At 33.6% G+C, this 19,248-nt stretch overlaps 1 protein-coding gene across 9 annotated transcripts in view; it reads left to right on the top strand.

The window, feature by feature from the left end:
- Positions 1-19,248, top strand: part of CSPP1 (centrosome and spindle pole associated protein 1) — a 103,014-nt gene that overhangs the window by 66,646 nt on the left and 17,120 nt on the right. For 7 of the 9 annotated variants that reach the window (XR_008550641.1, XM_037505711.2, XM_054692211.1 and 4 more), the window contains 7 exons: positions 5,580-5,732; positions 8,783-8,895; positions 10,863-11,012; positions 11,371-11,517; positions 13,026-13,130; positions 14,654-14,720; positions 15,297-15,414. Coding sequence is in view for 8 of the 9 variants with exons in the window: in XM_037505711.2 (XP_037361608.1) it covers positions 5,580-5,732; positions 8,783-8,895; positions 10,863-11,012; positions 11,371-11,517; positions 13,026-13,130; positions 14,654-14,720; positions 15,297-15,414 (853 nt within the window). In the remaining variant the exon portion in view is untranslated. The remainder of the gene's footprint in view (positions 1-5,579; positions 5,733-8,782; positions 8,896-10,862; positions 11,013-11,370; positions 11,518-13,025; positions 13,131-14,653; positions 14,721-15,296; positions 15,415-19,248) is intronic. The other 2 variants (XM_054692209.1, XM_054692208.1) reach the window with 1 other exon arrangement.

The following is a 19,248-nucleotide window of genomic DNA, read 5'->3' as shown; positions in this document are numbered from 1 at the left end:
CTGAATAATCTTGCTTCCTCATTTAAACCCTATTTGTTCTTACTGTATTAACTTTTTTTAAGTGTTGTAGAATTTGATTTGCTAATATTTTAGTAGGAATTTTTGCATCTGGGCTTTCAGGGGTAATTTGTCTGTTTTTCTTTCCTTTTAATGTTGTTGTTTGGTAACAGGATAATACTGGTTTGACAACATGAGTTGGGAATTTTCCTCTTTTATTGGTAGAGTTCTCTAGTTGAGCTATCTGGGATGGGAATTATCTTTTGGGGATAGTTTCAAACTATGAATTCAGTTTCCTTAATGTATTAAAAAAAGACAGTTTATATCTTCTTGTGTGAGCTTTGGTGCTTTGAATCACTTCTAATTTATCCATTTCATCTAATTTTTAAATTTACCAACATGAAGTTATTCATAATGTTTATTCTTTTAATGTCTGCAGATTCTTTAGTAATGACTCCTTTCATTCTTGATATTTGTGATTTTTTTCTTTTTTTTCAATCCAGCCTATCTAAAGGTTTATTCATTATTTTTTTTTATTATTTCAGTGCTTTTAAGTTTCAGTGCTTTTAAGATTTAGTTTGTGAAGCTCCAATTAGATTTTTGTGTTAGAGAATGTAATCTTTATAAGTAAGTGAATACTTTTAAATTATTTTAGTGTTGAATATCTGTTTCCAGTAGCACCAGGGTTTCCCAACTCTGTCCTCTTAGAAGTTGACTCATCCTAAGAGTTTGTATGTCAGCCATGAATTGCTGAATAATCCTGGGCCTGTTATAATACTTAACATATCTCAGCCATTTTCTTTAAAACATTTTCTAATTGTCACCAGAGTACAAAGAGCAACTAAAATGTAAAGTAAATTTTGAAATATTTAGCATATATAAAAAATAAAATTCATGATATAAGGAATAAAAAATTAAGTACTATTTATATAGTTTGTACCTGTAGGTGTCAGTTTAGTCCTGTTCTGATAAATTGTTAAGGGTATGGCATTATTTTCTCACTTATAAATCTGTGACATTTTCTCATTATTGTGTCCATTGTAGGAATATTCTTTGTTTTATTTTTTTGTGTGTGACTTTTTTTTTTAATTGAGGTAACATTGGTTTATAGCACTAGATGATTTAGTGAAGGACTATCCTTGTATTGCTAGCAATTTTATATTAAATGACTTGATGATTTATACTTGAAATAAGGCTTCTTTTCAGTGACATTTTTCGCACTTGGACCAATGTGCCTTTTTCTGTTTTCATATTTAGCTGATTTCAAACCAGGTATTTACAACCCCATGGAAAAATAGACTAGGAGTGATCAATTTTTCCCAATAAAAAGCAATATGGATCTGTTTTGATTGCTTAATTTGTCATAAATTGTAAATAATAATTATGTACTCTGTTGAACTTTATTTTCCTTTTATAGAAATATATTTAGTATTCTAATAAGAGCACTACTATAATCATAGCACTAAATTTTAACATGTTGCTGGTTTTGAAGTTTAAGTGGATATTTATTTCAACTGTGTGTTAAGTAGGTGAATAGCAAAAAGATTACATTTTATAATCACTCACTAGTTTGGTAATAAGAGCTCTAGGCCTGATATGGAAGGAGTGAAGTTGATATACTTTTGTAATAGAAAAATTCAGAATAATGTATGTGTTGTTATTTATAGTGGCTTCTTATTTACATAGACTAGCCGTATGCATTTCTACTGAATTGAATGACAAGGAAATACTGATTTCCCATTAGAGTTATTTTGCTTCACTTTTATGATTTTTCAGGGACCATAGCTATTAGTTCATGACGTTCATGACCTCAACATTCCTGTTCTTTGGTTTCATTTACCGCCCATGTTGAGATAGATTCCAAGATTTGGTGGTGATTTCAGGAGCACCTAGCCAGTTCTTGTCTAACTAATCCTTGGCACCTCATAATTATTTTGTAATCATCATTTCTCTCAGTGATTTCACGTAGTCCCTTCTTGCATTTTCTGTTTTCTACTCATTTGTTCCTTGCCACCCCTGAACATACTTAGCTTATGTAGTCTAAACACAAATAAGCAAACAAAAACTCTTTATTGACCTTGCTATATATACTTCCTATAATAATTCATATAAAATACATTGAAAAATCATCTTTGCTTGTTGCTACCACTTCTTACCACCCTTTTATTGCTTTATATTCCACATGACTTCTAGCTCCCACCACTCAACTGATTTCAAAAATAATGGATGTTTTAATGTCTAATGATTTTCACTTAGTTCTATTCTCTTTCAACTGGGTTGACAGTTCCTTTCTTTAAGTCCTTTGCATTCTCAGAGGTGCTATCCTCACTTCAACTGATATTTATTAGATGTGTTTTATGAAACAGGTTAAGTCATCTGTTTCTGTGAACATGATCTTTATTCTAGTACTATCTCTGATATTGTGTGTTCTTAGAATTACATATACTCTTCCCTCCACTTATTTTCTTTCACCTCATCTCTTCTACATTTTTCTTTAGACCCTTGGCAGACTATTTTCAGATCTCTCCCTTTGTCCCTGACAACCTGTAAAACTCTCTACTTCACTTCCAAACCTATTTTCTGTGTCTCTGCACCCAATGTTTGGTGGATTATGTATACCTAAAATACAAAACCAAGCTTCATTTTAAATTCAGCTCATCTTTGTCTTTTTCTGTAAATGTATCGTAATTCTTACCAGCACTTGTTGTTTCTGAGCTTTTTGATGTGGGCCATTCTCACGGGTGTGAGGTGGTATCTCATTCTGTTTTTTTTTTTTAAAGATTTATTTTTATTTATACAAGCACTGGGTACAGTCAGAAGCGCAGGAGGGTGAGAGAATTCACCACAGCCAGAGTGGGGAGCAGAGCAGGCAGAAGGACTGAAGTACACTGCTGAGGAGAGCAGCGGGCGGCAGGAGAGGTCTGCGCACCATGTGGGACCCTCCTCCAGAGGCCGGGGAGCAGCCGGGGATCGAACCGTCGCTGCAGAGGCTGCGGGAAGCTTTGCAACCCAGTGCTCAACTGCTGCGCCACCGGGGAGGCCCTCATTCTGGTTTTGATTAGCATTCTCCTGCTGATTAGTGATGAACATTTTTTCATGTGCTTATTGGCTATTTGTATGTCTTCTTTGGTGAAGTGACTGTTTGGTTTTTCTGCCCATTTTTTGATTGGATTATTTGTTTTTGTTGATTTGTATGAGTTCTTTGTATATCTTGAATGTAGCCCCTTTTTGGATATATGGTGTGCAAATATTTTCTCTCACTTAATAGGTAGGGTGTCTTTTTATTTTAGTAACAATTTCTGTCTTTGCTGCTTATATTATCTTTGTTTTCCTTATACCATATGGTATTTTGCCTCTGTTTTCTTCTTTGTATTTTATGGCTTCTGGTCTTACTACATCCAAGTGTTTTATCCATTTTGACTTGTGTGTGTGGTGTGAGATAGAGGTCTAGTTTCATTTTTCTGCATGTGGTTGTCCAGTCTTCCAAAAATGATTTTTTGAAGAGGTTTTCCTTTCTACAGTGTATGTTCTTGGCTTGTCATCATAGATTAACTATCCATAAGTGTGGGTTTATTTCTGAGCTCTCAGTTGTGTTCCATTGATCTGTGTGTCTGTTTTTCTTCCAGAACCATCCTGTTTCATTATTATAGCTTTGTAGTATATGTTGAAGTCTCAAAGTCTCAGGCCACCATTCTTCCTCTTTTTTGTCAGGATTGCTTTGAATATTTGGAATCTTTTGTGGTTCCATGTGGATTTCAGGAATTTTTCTTTCTTTGAAAAATGCAATTGAAATTTTGATAGAAATTACATTAAGTCTGTATATTGCTTTGGGTAAGATGGCCATTTTAACAATGTTAATTCCTCCAGTCCATGAACAACAAATATATTTCTGTTTCTTTGTGTCATCTTCTATTTCTTTTAACTCCGTCTTATAATTTCCACTGTATAGGTTCTTTTCCTCTTTAACTGTGTTAAGTTTAGCCTTAGATACTTAATTCTTTTTGATTCAATTATAAATGGGATTGTTTTCTCAATTTCTTCCTCTTCTATTCATTGTTCACATGTAGGAAAGGCAACTGATTTTTGGAAATTGATTTATTAACCTGAGTTTTTGTTGAAGTGGTTTATTGTTTAAATTAGCCTTTTAAGTGGAGTATTTAGTGTTCTCTCTCTGTGTGATCATATCACCTGCAAATAGTGATGGTTTCACTTCATCTTTTCCAGTTTTGATTCCTTTTAGTCTTTTTCTTGCCTAATTGCTCCACTAGGACTTCTAATGCTATGTTCAACCATGGTGGTTAAAGTGGGTATCCTTTTCTTGTTTCTTAGAAGAAATGCTTTCAGTTTTTCACAAGTGAGTTTGATGTTCACTTTGGGTCATATATGACTTATTATGTTGAAATAAGTTGTGGTTATTCCCATTTTATTGAGAGTTTTATCATAAATGGATGTTGAATCTTGTCAAATACATTTTATGCATCTATTAAAGTGATCATGTGACATCTTCCTTTTTGGTTCATGTGGTGAATGATATTGATTGATAAGCATATGTTGAATCAGCCTTGCTCCCTGAAATGAAACCTGCTGATCATGATGGCATTTTCTGTTAATATGTTACTATATTCTGTTTGCTAGGATTCTGTCTTCATTAGAAATATTGGCCCATAGTTTTCTTTCTCTGTGCTATTCTTTTTAGGTTTTTTTTTTTTAAAAGATTTATTTATTTATGCATACGAGAACAGGGGTACAGGCCAGAGGTGCAGGTGATGAGAGCATCCACCAGAGACAGAGTGGAGAGCAGAACAGGCAGATTGACTGAAATACTGAGGGGGGCAGTGGGCAAGTCAGGAGAGGTCTGCTGAGCTATGTGGGTAGCTCTCTGGCTGGGGATCAAACTCTTGCTGCGGTAGCTGTGATCAGCTTCATAGATTGCGTCTTAACCCCTTGCGCCACCAGGGAGGCCCTCTAGCATTTTGTATCAGAGTACAGTTAACTCATGAAGTGTGTTAGGAAGGTTTCCACCCTCTTCTTTTTTTTTTTTTTTTTAAGTGTTTGGGTAGGATAGGTCTTTGAAGATTTGGTAGAAATAACTACCAAAGCTGTCTGTTCCTGGAGTTTGTTCTTAGGGAGACTTTTGTTTACTCTTTCAGTTTATGTGCTTGTGATAAGTGTGTTAATCTTTTTTCATTAAGAACATTGATATTTTGAGTGAATTTCACTGTGACTTATTTTGAAATGTTGCTATGTTTTATATTAAAGCGCTTCTAAGTTTTGAAATATGAATATGATTTTTATGGTTTTTCAAAAGTCTTTATATTCTTCTCTGCTAATTTTGAGCTAATTTTATAAGACCTTTTTTATAAGACCTTTTTATAAGACCTAAGCTAATTTTGTAATTTTATAAGACTTAAAAAAGACCTTTTAAATTTGGATTATTTTTGTTTTCAGGAAACCACGAATATCATTGAATTAGTCCTGCTCTGCTGTATTGTTTCTCTGATTCCCTACCTTAAGAAAATGTATTAAGCATGTTAGCTATAGAAATGTATTTATTGAAATATATGGCTTATTTTTCCCCTCAGCTGATTTGAATAGGATGCACAAACAAAATATAGATGCCTACCATAACCCAGATGCAAGAACATATGAAGATAAAAGGGCTGTTGTTTCCCTAGACCAAAATTTAGCCACTTCAAATGCTGAGAACCTAGAAGATTCTACAAATAAAAACTCAGGTTTTTAATCACATTTTTTGTATGTTTTGTTGTTCACTAACATTTCTATTCTCTCACAAAGTTCTTATTTTGATTTTTGAGAATTTGGTTACTTTAAATCAGGAAGCATGCACTGTATTTTGAAAGAAGTGAACAGGGAGATATGGTTTGCTTTTTAATGTCATCTATTTTTTTCTTAGCTTTGTAACTCACGTATATTTTAGCTGCTGCTGTAACTTATTTTGCTGGCAAGAGTACATACCTTAAAATTAAATGGACTTTTCACATATACTAGTTGCCTATGAGTTAGATTTAGTGAAAAGTTATTAGATATGGTGTGATAAATTATACAATGAAGTTAATTTTTTTGCTGGTTTCATGATCATTTGCCCTCCCTTTAAACCCACATTGTACAAAGAAATGAAGTAATTAAAAGTTAATTTGATATCTGGTGGTATCCCAGATATCAGAGTATTTACAAATGTGAAGAAAGGAGAAAAAAATATATGATATCCCCCTTTCGTAAACCTATATATTTTGATTTGCTGCTCAGCATACTCTTTGATTTAAAGTTCTGTAAGTTGAAAATTATTCAATATCTTTATGACTTGCCAGGAAAATAGTCATCATCTTCCTCTATCAAGTACATATGAAAGTGTTATATATTTAAAAAACTTTGCAGTGTTTCAGTGCATGTAAAAGTAACTGTTCACTACAAACTCCGCTTTTGTACTCTACAAAAGTTTTGATTTTTCTTTAGAATAGAACTTTATATTATATCTCTGATGTATTATATAATCTTTTAAAAATTACATTTTTAACCCTATTACTTATAGCCAAACAAGTAGATTTAATGGGGAGCTTTAATTAAAATTACTGCCCTTTGCATCTTTCAATCCTCTGATAGTAGCACTAATCTCTGCAGCCCTTTAGAGAATTTCAGATGCGTGGTTTTCTTTTACCATGGGCAACCTGTTTAAACTCCAATTACAAGAAAATGCTTTCTTATTTTAATCCACAGTAGATTTTTACTCAGTGGATCTGCTTTTTATTTTTGCTATCAGAAGATTTGATTTTGATGTAATTGTTATTTTGACTCTTACTTTGAGTCTGTAATTATTCAGTGTGCAGTGGGAACATCAAAAAACATTTTCGTAGTATAGCTGCTAACAGAGAATTTTTGCTTCTTTCTGATTATCATTTTAATTTTTCATTTGCTTTTTGCCCTAGTGGTTTGTATTGATCTCAGTGCTACAGAATGCTTGTCTACTCTTTTCTCCCACACCCAGTGTTGTTTGTAGTTCTGCCTCAGCCTAGAACTTGCTCTGTCTTACTAATAATTATCTGGCTTTGATTACCAAATAAAAAGACTGGAGAAATCAAAAGTTTTCATAAACCTATCACAAGAAAGCAAAACTTGACAATATATACCAGAATTTGTTGTCTATAGTCTTTCTATACACTGCCAGAGTTGTGGACCTGGTCTTGTGCAAAGGTGTTGTAGTTAAAGACATCATATAAAATCATAAAATGTGAAAATTTCCCTTTAATGTGAATCAAAATTGCATACATGTTGTGAATATGAGAAATTATCCAAATTCACCTAATTTGTTGCTATGTATTATGTATGGATGGATAATATGTGCTTATAATATGTGCTTATAAACACATGTACGTGCACATACTTACATGGCATTTAATATTTTTAAGGACTTAAGGGGCCTCAAATATATTTGTAATTGAATTCTACAATAATGTACTTAAGGTTTATTATCTAATGTTTTATCTTCATTCGACCTATTTTTGAGGCCCTTCCTAATGTTCTGTTTTTTTTTGTTTTACTTTCCATTTTTTATGAAGTTCATACTAATTTGACTTAAAAGTTATTTTTTGCCTTATTATGATGCCTACATAGAGTTCCATTTCCTTTATATAAAGCAAGTGTTCCCACTATTTATTTTAAAAGAACTTACGTCTATCTCTAATAATATATTTTCTCTAATTTCGCCAACATAGCACACGATCGTAATGTTTAAACTTTTTGATTTGACTTTTTGTTGATATACTCAATCATTAATAAATTTAAGTGTGAGGCCAAAATAGACTACAATGGCAGCAACGCTGCAAAACAACCAACCTATATAAACGAACAAAGAAATCCTTTAAATTGATACTGTGAAGAGTCAGTAGCTACATAATGATATAAAAAGTTGTGTGATTTTAATATTTAAATTTTAATTTTTTTCTGCATTCAGAAAGATTTCATTGGTATAGTTATTTTTCAGGTTGCTTTTCTGAAATAATTTTTTCTTTCCTAAAGTATGTAATACTATTTATAGGTAATACATACCATTTTTATTGCTTATGTTTGTATCCCATTAATTTGGTAACCTTTTTATTTTTAATTTTATTAAATTTATTTATTTTCTTACATCATTGTTCATTTTTGTACAGTGTTTGATTTCTGCACTCAGGTATAGTCCCATAGTACTCCCACCACCATAGTATCCATGGTAACCTTTTTAAATAGAAATTATTGCAGTGATTAAAAGACTCATACTAATTTGTAAAATCATAAAAAATGATTTTAGAGTTGACTTTCTATGGTTTGAAGTAACATGAATGAAAGACTTGGAATTACTAATTTTTTAAGACAACCTTAGAAAAATTTTTATATTTGTATATACATAACACATTATATAACTAAGCAGTATTCTTAAGAAAAGAATATGTACATACATAAGAACTTAAACATGTACTTTTTTTCTTCTTCATAAATTTTATTTTAAAGCTTTTGTCACAATGAGAATTGTTTTGGGCTATTAGTTTTAATGTCTTGATATATATGTTATAATTTTTTTAACTATTTTTGTTTCACCATTTTTCTATTGTTACTTTTAATCTGGTCTTCAAATTCTAATCTCAAACTTACTTTTCTGATTTTAACCTTTGAATTTTGTATTTACCATATTTTTTCAAGCTATGAATTTATCAGCCAACTCTTCATTCTTTAATCTTTACATTTTCCTAGCATTTACTAATAGTGTTTTTTATAAAATTTCTCTTTCAAGGTCATATGCAAACACAAAGCTCACCGTTTGCTCGGGGAAATATATTTAGTGAGCCTCCAACTGAACTTCAGATTAAACAGCAAGAATTATACAAAAATTTTCTTCGTTTTCAGGTGAAGTCCTTACTTGATCACAGTTTCAAATTTTTACAGTTGGAAAAATTTACACAGTATAAAGAATAGATTTTAAAATGTCATGCAACTGTATAAAATGTCTAATTTATAAATATGAAGCTTTATGTAGTACTAAAGTCATATTATTTCACTTAAATCTAAAAGGGAATAAGGGGATATAAGTTAGCTTGTTTTTTTTTTTTTAACTTTATGGAATCATTATTAGTATTAAAATGTTGAAGTTGCTAAAATTTGAGAGATTTATTGAAATAATCATCCATTAAGCATAGGATGAATTTTTCTAGACGCTTATATGTTAGTAGAAAATTATTTTTTTTCAAAAGTATTTGATGTCTTGACTCAGTAATATATAGATCGTAAATAAAAATTAGATGTAATTACATCTTGCAATTATTTTCTCTATATATGTAAACAATTAACACTTAAAATAGTAGAGATGCCAGTGTTTATAAAGCATGCCTACTTACCGAACTCCATCCTTGTACTGAATGCTAGAGATGGAACCTGAGATGGAAGAAAGATTGCTCATAAGAGACTCAAAATTTCTTTTCTCCTTACTTCTCCTCCCCTTCACGCTTATATCTGTATTCCTGGGTAGATTAATCCTGTGGTCTGGTTAATCTTCTGTTTATTCTCATGTGTTACTCTTTTTTACTCAAAACCTAGTAATAACTTTTCTACAGAAAAGTTATTTAAAATCATCAGTCTAACCCCTCCCTCTTAAGTTCCTCTTAAAAAGAGAGTCTACTCAAACATGTTATCTTTTTTTTGCTGGGGGGTGGGGGGAGTATAGCTTTATTTTTTTCTCAGATGTAATCTCCATAGAATTTCCTCCACCAATTCACCCGTGTACCATCACCACAGTCCTCTGTGCTCCTCCCTCCTCTCCCTCCCTCTGAACCCTCTCCCTCCCCCTCCCCTGCATGATGTCTCTGGTTTATAATTGTCTGTCTGTTTTTGTTTTGTATTGTTATTATTTTTTCCCCCTGATGTCTTACTTGATTCCCCTATATTCCTCCTATAAGTGAAACCATCTGATATTTTTCTTTTTTCTTCTGACTTATTTTACTGGGCATAATTCCTTCTAGCTCCATCCAAAACATGTCATCTTTTAATACTAATTATTGTGGACTCTTAAATTAGGCAGTGACCTAATGGCTGTATTCTTAAAGGAAGCTTTTTCAGACATTAGTGTTTAGGATGTAATGCTGGAGGACTTAAAAGATTATAAACCAGGGCTATCTTACTACGGTAGTGGCAGTGGGAATGGGTGAAAAGACCTAAGGTCCTACCAAAATAATGGAGATAATAATCTTAGAGAGTGGACTCAAAAGGTGCCAAGAATATTGGCCACTCAAGTCAGGCAGCAGCAGATTGAAGATCATAGTTACTGAACCTGAGAAGGACCCTGTGGTATAGTGCTTATAATAACATGAAAGAAGAAAAGGCATTCTAGAGAAGAGATCCTCACATAAAGAATGATTGAATGTTAAAATACTGGTTTCTAGTAAGGATATTTAGTCAGGATGTTTAGTTAGGCCAAGGAACTTTGGGATATAAAAGTAGCAATCACTATAGAATAATATCATAATTTACTGAGTACCTTCTATATAGGAGGGACTTTTTGTTTACATGGTTTTGCTTCAGTTCTTTGAGTATTCCTTTGGGATATAGACATTAATAACTCCTTTTACCAAATTAGAAAGTGGTAGGAGAAAGTTCCTTAAGGTAATACAGTCTGCAGCTATATGGTGGAATTTTATTCCTAGCTCTTGTCATTACATCATGTAGCCTCCCTGATAAAGTATAGAAAGCTGGAAAATTTAGGAATGTATTTTACTTGCAAAAAATGGTATAAATTTGAACTCATGACAATGGGAAAAATTAAGTGATTTTTCTGACTTTTCAATGGTTTTAGAAAATAATCACTCGTCTTAATTCCTTAGATTGAGGAAAAGAAACAGAGAGAAGAAGCAGAGCGAGAGAGACTAAGAATTGCAGAAGAAAAGGAAGAGAAACGACTTGCAGAACAGAGGGCACGAATTCAACAAGAGTATGAAGAGGAACAGGAAAGAAAAAGGGAGAAGGAGGAGGAGGTGCATTCCCCCCCCCATTCTATTTTCCACTTAGTGAAATAATTTGACTTGAAAAGATATATGTTGCTTACAAAGAAAGTATATTCGGAAAATATGAGGTTACTATCCATTCTTTGGATATTATTTTATTAAAGACAAAGAAAAAAGATAAATGTTTTCTAAACCAAAAAATAATTTACACTGACTAAAGCATATTATAAAAGTTGCCTAATATTTCATTGTTTATCAGCTTGTTTATGTTCAGGAACACTGTATCTTCAATTTTATCTCTTTATATCAGACAAATAAGACAGCAGATTTTTTTTAATGGACTGTAGTCTATATATATGGAGCATACATCTTTCTTTTTATTTTAAAGCAAAGGCTAAAAAATGAAGAACTTATTCGGTTAGCTGAAGAGAGACGAAAAGAAGCAGAAAAAAAGAAGAAAGAAGAAGAAGAAAGACATAACCTACAACTGCAGCATTATTATGAAAGAGAAAATATGATTGGGGAAGAAACCAAAGTAAGTTTGACAGAAATGACAAGCCCATATTTTAACAACACCGTGGGAGTTACTGAGCTGTAGCATAACGGGGAAAGTAAAGGAGGTGCTTTTATTCACTTCCTCCTGTTTTACTGCACCATCAGATTGAAGGGTGCTCAAGTTCCTATATGCTTTTTACCCAGTTAGTGTAATGGGCTTACTTTACCTTAGCTTTATGTGAGTGTCTTCTCCATGGTGTATGAACCAGCCCCATAAACCATTCATGATAAGGACAGAAATTGTGAATTTTTGGAAACTTTTCTAACAGTTTGTTAAAGTAAATTTATGTCTTTTGAATCTACCGATAAGTTGGGCTTGAATTTTTAAATTTATTTTTACTTTCAAACTAATTTATTTCTGATTTCTTTTTATTATTATTTTTATTTTCTAACATCATTGTTCATTTTTGTGCAATGTCTGATTTCTCTCCTCAGGTGTAGTCCCCATAGTTCTCTCCTACCACATAGCACCCGTGAACCATTATCATATTCCCTTGTGCTCTTCCCTCACCTCATTTTTATTTAAAAGATTTATTTATGCATACAAGAACTGGGGTACAGGCCAGATGTGTCGGGAGTGAGAGGATTCACCAGAGACAGTGGGGAACAGAACAGGCAGATTGACTGAAATACACTGCTGAGGGGAGCAGTGGGCGAGTCAGGAGTGGTCTTCTGCGCCATATGGGTAGCTCCCTGGCCAGGGGTCGAACTCATGCTTCAGTGGCTGCTAATAGCTTCATAGGTTGCGTCTTAACCCCTTGCACCACCAGGGAGGGCCCCCTCCCCTCATTTGACCCTTCTTTCTCCCCCAACCGTGCTGTATACCTCAAATCTATGATCAGCTTGCAAAATTAAATAGCTGGTAATAAACCTAACAAAGGAGGTGAAAGACCTATACAAGGGAAGTTACCACAAATACTGTTAAAACAAATAGAGGAGGACACAGAAGATGGGCTTGAATTTTGTAATACTTTAAAAATTCTTTTCATTTATTTACATAATTCATTCCTAACTCTATTTTACACACTTTTCTATGATGGATTGAAAATTAAAAAAGTAACTGGTGGCTCAGTATAGACTGATTTGAAGTCCACATTTCTGAGATAGAGGGGGATGTTCATGGTTAGGTACATGTTTCAAAGATATTAGAGATTTTCTCTCTTGAAAACAAATTGGCCCTTTGCTCATATTTCAAAGGTACATTAAAAAATTTTTCTATGCATAAGTATCATTTGAGACTTATTAAAAGTGCAAGTTACTGGGTTTCATTTACAAAGTGTCTGATTTATTAAGTCTGAGGGCAGTCCAGGAATCTGCATTTTATCCAGGGATTTGGATGCAGTTGACATTTGAACCACATTCATATATGTGTGTGTATGTGTGTGTGCATCTGTATATATTTATACATATGTGTTTTTTTGTACTTTTATCTGTGTGTGTGTGTGTGTATGTGTGTCTATTTTTAATTTTTCTCTTTTTTTTTTTTAGCGTGTGAGACAGCCATCTCCTGTAGTTCCTGCTCTTCAGAACAAAATTGCAAGCAAACTCCAAAGACCTCCTTCAGTTGACAGCATTATAAGTTCCTTTATTCAAGTATATTCTTTTATTCAGTGTATTCCTTTATTCAAATGTCCTTTTTCTTTTGATTTGTTAAACCTTTACTCAGTTATTTTGGTTTGGGGGAATTGAGTAAGATTTTCTTATTCGTCATTCTTAGCTTTATTAAATTATTTCAAATCTGAAACTTAGATAATGTCTAAATTAGTTTGTCGCTTCTGTTGTAACTGATAGTACTTGGTACCCAAAGTTTAAATTTTCTTGACAAAACTTAATTTTGAGATTTTTTGCCAGGCCCCTCAAGGTGGCCTCTTTTAACTGTAGATATGCTAGTGAAGTCCCCTATTCTTTAGACCAATCTACAACCAAAAAAAGAGCCAAGAAAATGGTCCAAAAGCATTGATTCTTGCATTGACTCTGGAAGAATAAGTAAAAATTTGCAATAAAGAGAAGAAAGGTGAAAGAGGAGTTCTTTAACTTACACAGAAATCACAGAGGGAGGTGTAAGCTGCATGGCACACATGGAGAATGCGTTGTGTTTTGGTGTAACCCATTATTGCTTGATGAAGGTGACAGAGGAGATGTAGGTCAGAACTTCAGTACAGTGTTGTATAGGGTGCTAAGAGGTCTGACTTCATTCTATAGGCTAGTGGATACCTAACAAAATATGTTTAAGAGACACAAATAGTGGTATTTATTGATTGTGTATTTGTTGGGTAGGAGTTAGTGACAAGTGTCTGGTGAGAGTTACAAAGACTAGGTGTTTGAAAATGTAGGTTGTGCTTGAAGAAGCACAACCTGTTAATTGATTTATAATTTTGGGAGCCATTAACATTGGTGTTTATCAAAGTAGTACAGTTGTCTAGAATGAGTTTGGGGAAAATAATGAGGGCTGAGATTGGAACACTTGAAGATTACTAAATTTAAGAATCATAAAATAGACATAGAGGCAGAGAAAGTGACAGTACTAATATTATTGATTGCTGGTGGCCAGTGAAATAACTGAAGAATACCCATTGAATGTATTACTTGAGGATCACTTTGTGACAGTGAGAAAAGTGTGAGAGGAAAGATGGGCCACAGAAGCAATGGCAGTAGCTGTGGGGTGAGAAGTGAATGGCAATAAGGAGGTGTAGACACCGAAAGTACCACATTAGCTATTCTTTAAAGAAGCTTGGTTGACTGTGAAGAAAAGGAGAAAGAATGGATGATAGTGTGTGAAAAAAGGATAGGTAGGATTTTTTTTTTTTTTAAAGAAAAGATTTTTAAACAAAGCTGAGAGAAGGGTGCTTGAAGAGAGAAAGCAGTAGAAGAAAAGGAATAAATTGTTGGAATAGGTTGGAATCACTTATGGTACAGCATGCAAGTGAAGGGATTACTTTGGGATAGGACAAGATTCTTCCATTTACAATTGGGTGGAAAAATAGATACAGGTAAGTTTATATATAACATAGTGTGGAGTTTGATTTCTTTCCCATGTAGTTGCTTCAAATATTTACCCTTTTTCAACCTTCTAAGTTGATAGACATACTCATATTTTTGTCATCATTGTTAAACAGGAAAGTTCCCTATCTAGGGCACAGTCTCCTCCAGTACCTGCCAGGAAAAATCAGCTCCGTGCAGAAGGTAGAGTAAACTTACTATCTTTCTTGTAATATTTCTCTTTGTAATATTTTATTTTGAAATAATTAAAGAATCACAAAATGTTGCAAAAACAGTAAAGCGAGTGCCTGCTTAGCCTTCCCTCAGTTTCTCTCATTGGTAACATCTTACAACCAGGAAATTGACGTTGATACAGTCTGTTAACCTTGCTCAGGTTTCACCAGTTTTTGCATGTACTCATTTGTGTGTTTGTGTATATGTGTAGTTCTGTGCATTTTAAATCATATATGATTTTTGTAACCTCTAAATAATCAAGGAACATAATTGTTCCCTCACCACAAAGAATGTGTTGTGCTGCTCTTTTACAGTTGCATTTATTACCTCCTGCCCCCAAGAATATTTCTCAACTTTTGAAATTCCTGTATTATCACAATATGTTTGAGTTTGATGCTCATAAATATGATCTGTAGATAAAACATTAAAAAATAATCTTTCATTAAGTTGATTCTAAGCATTTTAGCTTTATGTTAGGTTATGCTTTAATGTTTATTCATTTGTTCTTATGTCTGTCTTTTTTTACTTATCAATGGATATTTGCAGAAGAGAAAAAAAATGTAATTATGGAATTGTCAGAAATGAGAAAACAACTTCGTAGTGAAGAGCGGCGTCTACAAGGGCGGTTGCTACACATGGACAGTGATGATGAAATTCATATAAGGCAAGTTTTGAATTGCATTTTTTGTTTCTACCTGAATTCTTTTTGGTCAGGATAAAGACTCCTGTGTCAGTCAGACCTGTCCAATAACTCAAAAGTTTTGGAATAGGATTAATTTATATTAGAATAGATAGCTTGTCTGTTAAAAAAGATTTTAGCAGATTGTTGGTGAAATTGTAATGACCAGAATAGTCTTTTCCCCCAAAAGAAATCTAGCTAAATAATTAAATTTTAGTGTAGGGACTCAATGTAGCTAATCCACAATAGTCTATTTGTATTTATAGTATGTGGTAGCTTTTCTTTGAATTTTCTCCCTGATCTCCTACCACCCACCTTTTTTTTTTTTTTTTTTTTTTTGTAAAACAGCCCTTTCTTTAACCAATGTTTTTTGATTCATATTTATTCTTATGTTTATAAAATTGCCTTCATAAGAACTTATCCACAATTGTTGAACATATTCACTGTGAAAATATTGGGTATTTAATGAATATTTAATCTGACATGAAATATTTAAGTTGATCATTTTATTTTCCTTTTGTACTGCCAATAATTTATTTATGGAATTGATGATGAAGGTAGTGGTGACAGAGGGATTAAGAGAGGGAGGTAGGGAGAAAAAGAAAAGGAGTACTTTCTTGAAGAAAAAAGAAAAATACTGTCCCTAGTCATGAAATGTTTAATAGGATTAGACTTAGTGAAAAATAGTAATTGGGAGCAGGACATTCTTCAAGCTGTCTTTTAGGATAGATTGTCTCTCTACAGAAATCAATGGATGGAAAATAATTCACTTATTTGAGACCTTAAATACACAAGAAAAAAGGATAAGAAATTGTTTTTTAAGCTATTTAAGTGATAAAGAAAGCCAAGAAAGGAGATTGTTGAAACAAAACAAAGTGAGAGACTACGCAGTTCTAAAAAAAAATCTCCTTCCTTTCTTTTTTAGTCTTCTGTAAAATCAGGTGTAGAAATTTAGTCCTTAGGGAAAAAAGCTATAGGAATGAAAAAATTCAGAGTTGGAATAATGACATGATCTCATTTTAAGGCAATTTTGCACTTCAATAATGTATTGTTTCTCTAAGTACTTACTTTACAGCAAAATAACTTAAAACTACCAAAAATTTCTGATCCTTCTTTTGCCAGAAGACTTGTAAATTTTCTAAAGCAGTATTCTTCAAAATTTTAGTAGGTTTTAAAATTAATGTAGTGGGTAACTGCTATACTTTCTTTAAAGTGTTCTTTTTTTTTTTTTTTTAAGAAAAAAGTAGTTTTATTTTGTCATAATTTAAATTATAGAAAAGTTATCTAGTACAGTTTCCATAGAGTACATAGTACAGAATTCTCTCACCCTGTTTTCTCTAATGTTACCATCTTTAACAGGGTCAGTCACAAATAAGAGGCTGACATCGGAATGTTAATACTAAATTCCATACTTTTTGATTTCTCCAGGTTTTCCAATAGTTTCTTTTTTCTGTTTCTGGATCTAGTCAATACAAATGATCAGGTTACTGCGTTGCATTTAATTGTCATGACTCCTAGTTTCCTCTGGTCTGGGAAAGTTTCTCAGTCTTTCCTTCTTTTTCTTGATTGTGACAGTCTAGAGGAATATTGGCCAGATATCTTGTAGAATGTTCCCTAACCTGGGTTTTTCTGGTGTTTTCTTAAGATTAGAAAGGGGTTAAGGTTTTGGAAAAACTAGCACAGTTGTGCCCTTCTAATCACATCGTATTATCTCTGAACAAGGGAGTGGGGTCTGAAGCCTTTCAACCTTCAGTAACACAGGTGGATAAGCTGGAGTGAACCAGCCACTGTACACTGATCCACCCTCAGGACGAGGGAGTTCCTGCTCACAAGTTGGAAAAGGGCTCTTGAGATCCTCTGGTCAAGATTAAAAAGAGGACTCTTTTTTTTTACATACTGGTGAGGTCAGGCAAGGAGTTAGTTTTTCTTGATTAGCAAAAGAGCAAGACAGACTCCCCAAAGTGCTGGAGCTACGGACCTATATAGGCTTTTTATTTTATTTTAGTTTTTAAGATTTATCTATTTATGCATACAAGAGCTGGGGGGTACAGGCCGGAGGTGTTGAGGGGTGAGAGGATTCACGTGAGACAGAGTGGGGAACAGAATAGGCAGATCGACTGAGGTACACTGCTGAGGGGAGCAGCGGGTGACTCAGGAGAGGTCTGCTGCAACGTGTGGGTTGCTCCCTGGCCAGCTGGGGATCGAACTTGTGCTGCAGAGGCTGTGGATTGCTTCACTGTGCTGTGCTTAACCCCTTGCGCTACCAGGAAGGCCCTATATTGGCTTTTTAAATGGGGTTTGAAAACAGGGGAAATAAACTTCATTGATTGAGAAAACAGGAAGAGTGGACTTGTGTAAAGTTGATTTGTTGTTGCTATTTGTGGACACCAGTCAGCTACAGCTCCATAGTTATAAAGGGCTTGTTATTGTCATGGAAGCTGTCTGCACATAGCTCCGGTTTGAACAGGGTCTATAATTCCCCTTTACCCATAGCAACCAACTTAATAAGCTATGGAAAGATAGCTCAGGAATGGAAAAAATTAGTTAAAAAAAAAAACCCAATGGGCCAAAAAAGTTTATTGCAGCAGGTAGTCTCATCAGGTTTTTAGCCTCTTGTTTCCATACCCATGGAAAAACAAAATTTTGTCTTTTGTCCTGTCCTGTCCTCTTAATGTCCCAGGATTCTTTCTATCTCAGTATCAGGAGGTATATAATAACAACATTACATCATGGGGATGGGAACCTCTATCATTTGGTTAAAGTAGAATTTTCCAGGTTTCTCCTCTACAGAGTTACTGTTCCTTGGGCAGGAATCATTAAGTCTAGCATACTTGGGCGAGCAAGGAGGTGATGGAATTAGGTCCATCTCTTGGGGAGGGATTATCTACATAAATTATTTAGAATTCTTTTATAAGAGAGATTTGTCCCTTTCAGTGATTTATTCAACAATTTATTACTGTCTCTGTTGTCTCATGTATTTATTTTGTACTTTGGGTTATAATCCTGTAATACATTATTTTACTGCTCAAAGTTTTTGCAACTTTGACCATTGGGAGCTCTTTCATGTTGGCTCCTGTGTCTGACATGTCACTATCCTTTTGTTTTTTTAAGCACTTCCTTTCTTTCTGGTACTACAAGATGCTTCAGGATCATCTTACATTTCCCCTTCCCCAGCCCTAGAATCAGACATTCCACCAAGGAGTCCTGGTTCCTCTTGGGAGTGGTATTTAGAAACCAAACCCTGGGTGCTGGGTATGCCTGTTGCTATTGGGGATCATTGCTTCTAGCCCCTCTTAATGGACAGTTAAAGTATGTACACCATCTATACTTTTCAGTGTTTATGTCAATTTGTATTTATATTAAGTTAGTACTGATGTCTCTGACTCTAATCCAGTTATGTGGTAGAATTTTAATGTAGCATGCCTAATATTCTTTGGATTTTTTTGTTGGTGTTCTCTAAGCATGTTCTGGCTAAGTAAACAAGTGAGGAAAGTTCAGGATATAAACTAGCTAGATAATGAAATGTTAGTGCAAGGTTGTAATTTTTAATGAATAATTTTTCTATAGTAGGTCAGCTATTTCTGAGTAATTGAGAGGTTAGTATAGTTTTTCTGTATTTAATTTTATTATAAATACCTTAACTATTGTGCTTTCTATATTCTAAACATATGTATAAATTCAGCATAGTGGATTATTAACGTTTTATTTATTTTCATTCATAAATTGAAGACTGCTTTTTTTGGCAAGTCATATTAAATTTAAGAAAAAACTCAGGTGTTTCAGTTTTCTAATTTGCAAATGGTATATAATAATTTCTAC

Source organism: Talpa occidentalis, unplaced genomic scaffold, assembly GCF_014898055.3.
Source record: "Talpa occidentalis isolate TD23 unplaced genomic scaffold, MPIMG_talOcc4v2.1, whole genome shotgun sequence".
NCBI classification, from domain to species: Eukaryota; Metazoa; Chordata; class Mammalia; order Eulipotyphla; family Talpidae; genus Talpa; species Talpa occidentalis.
The sequence above is the reverse complement of the archived record's forward strand: the minus strand, read 5'-3'. Positions and strand labels throughout refer to the sequence as shown.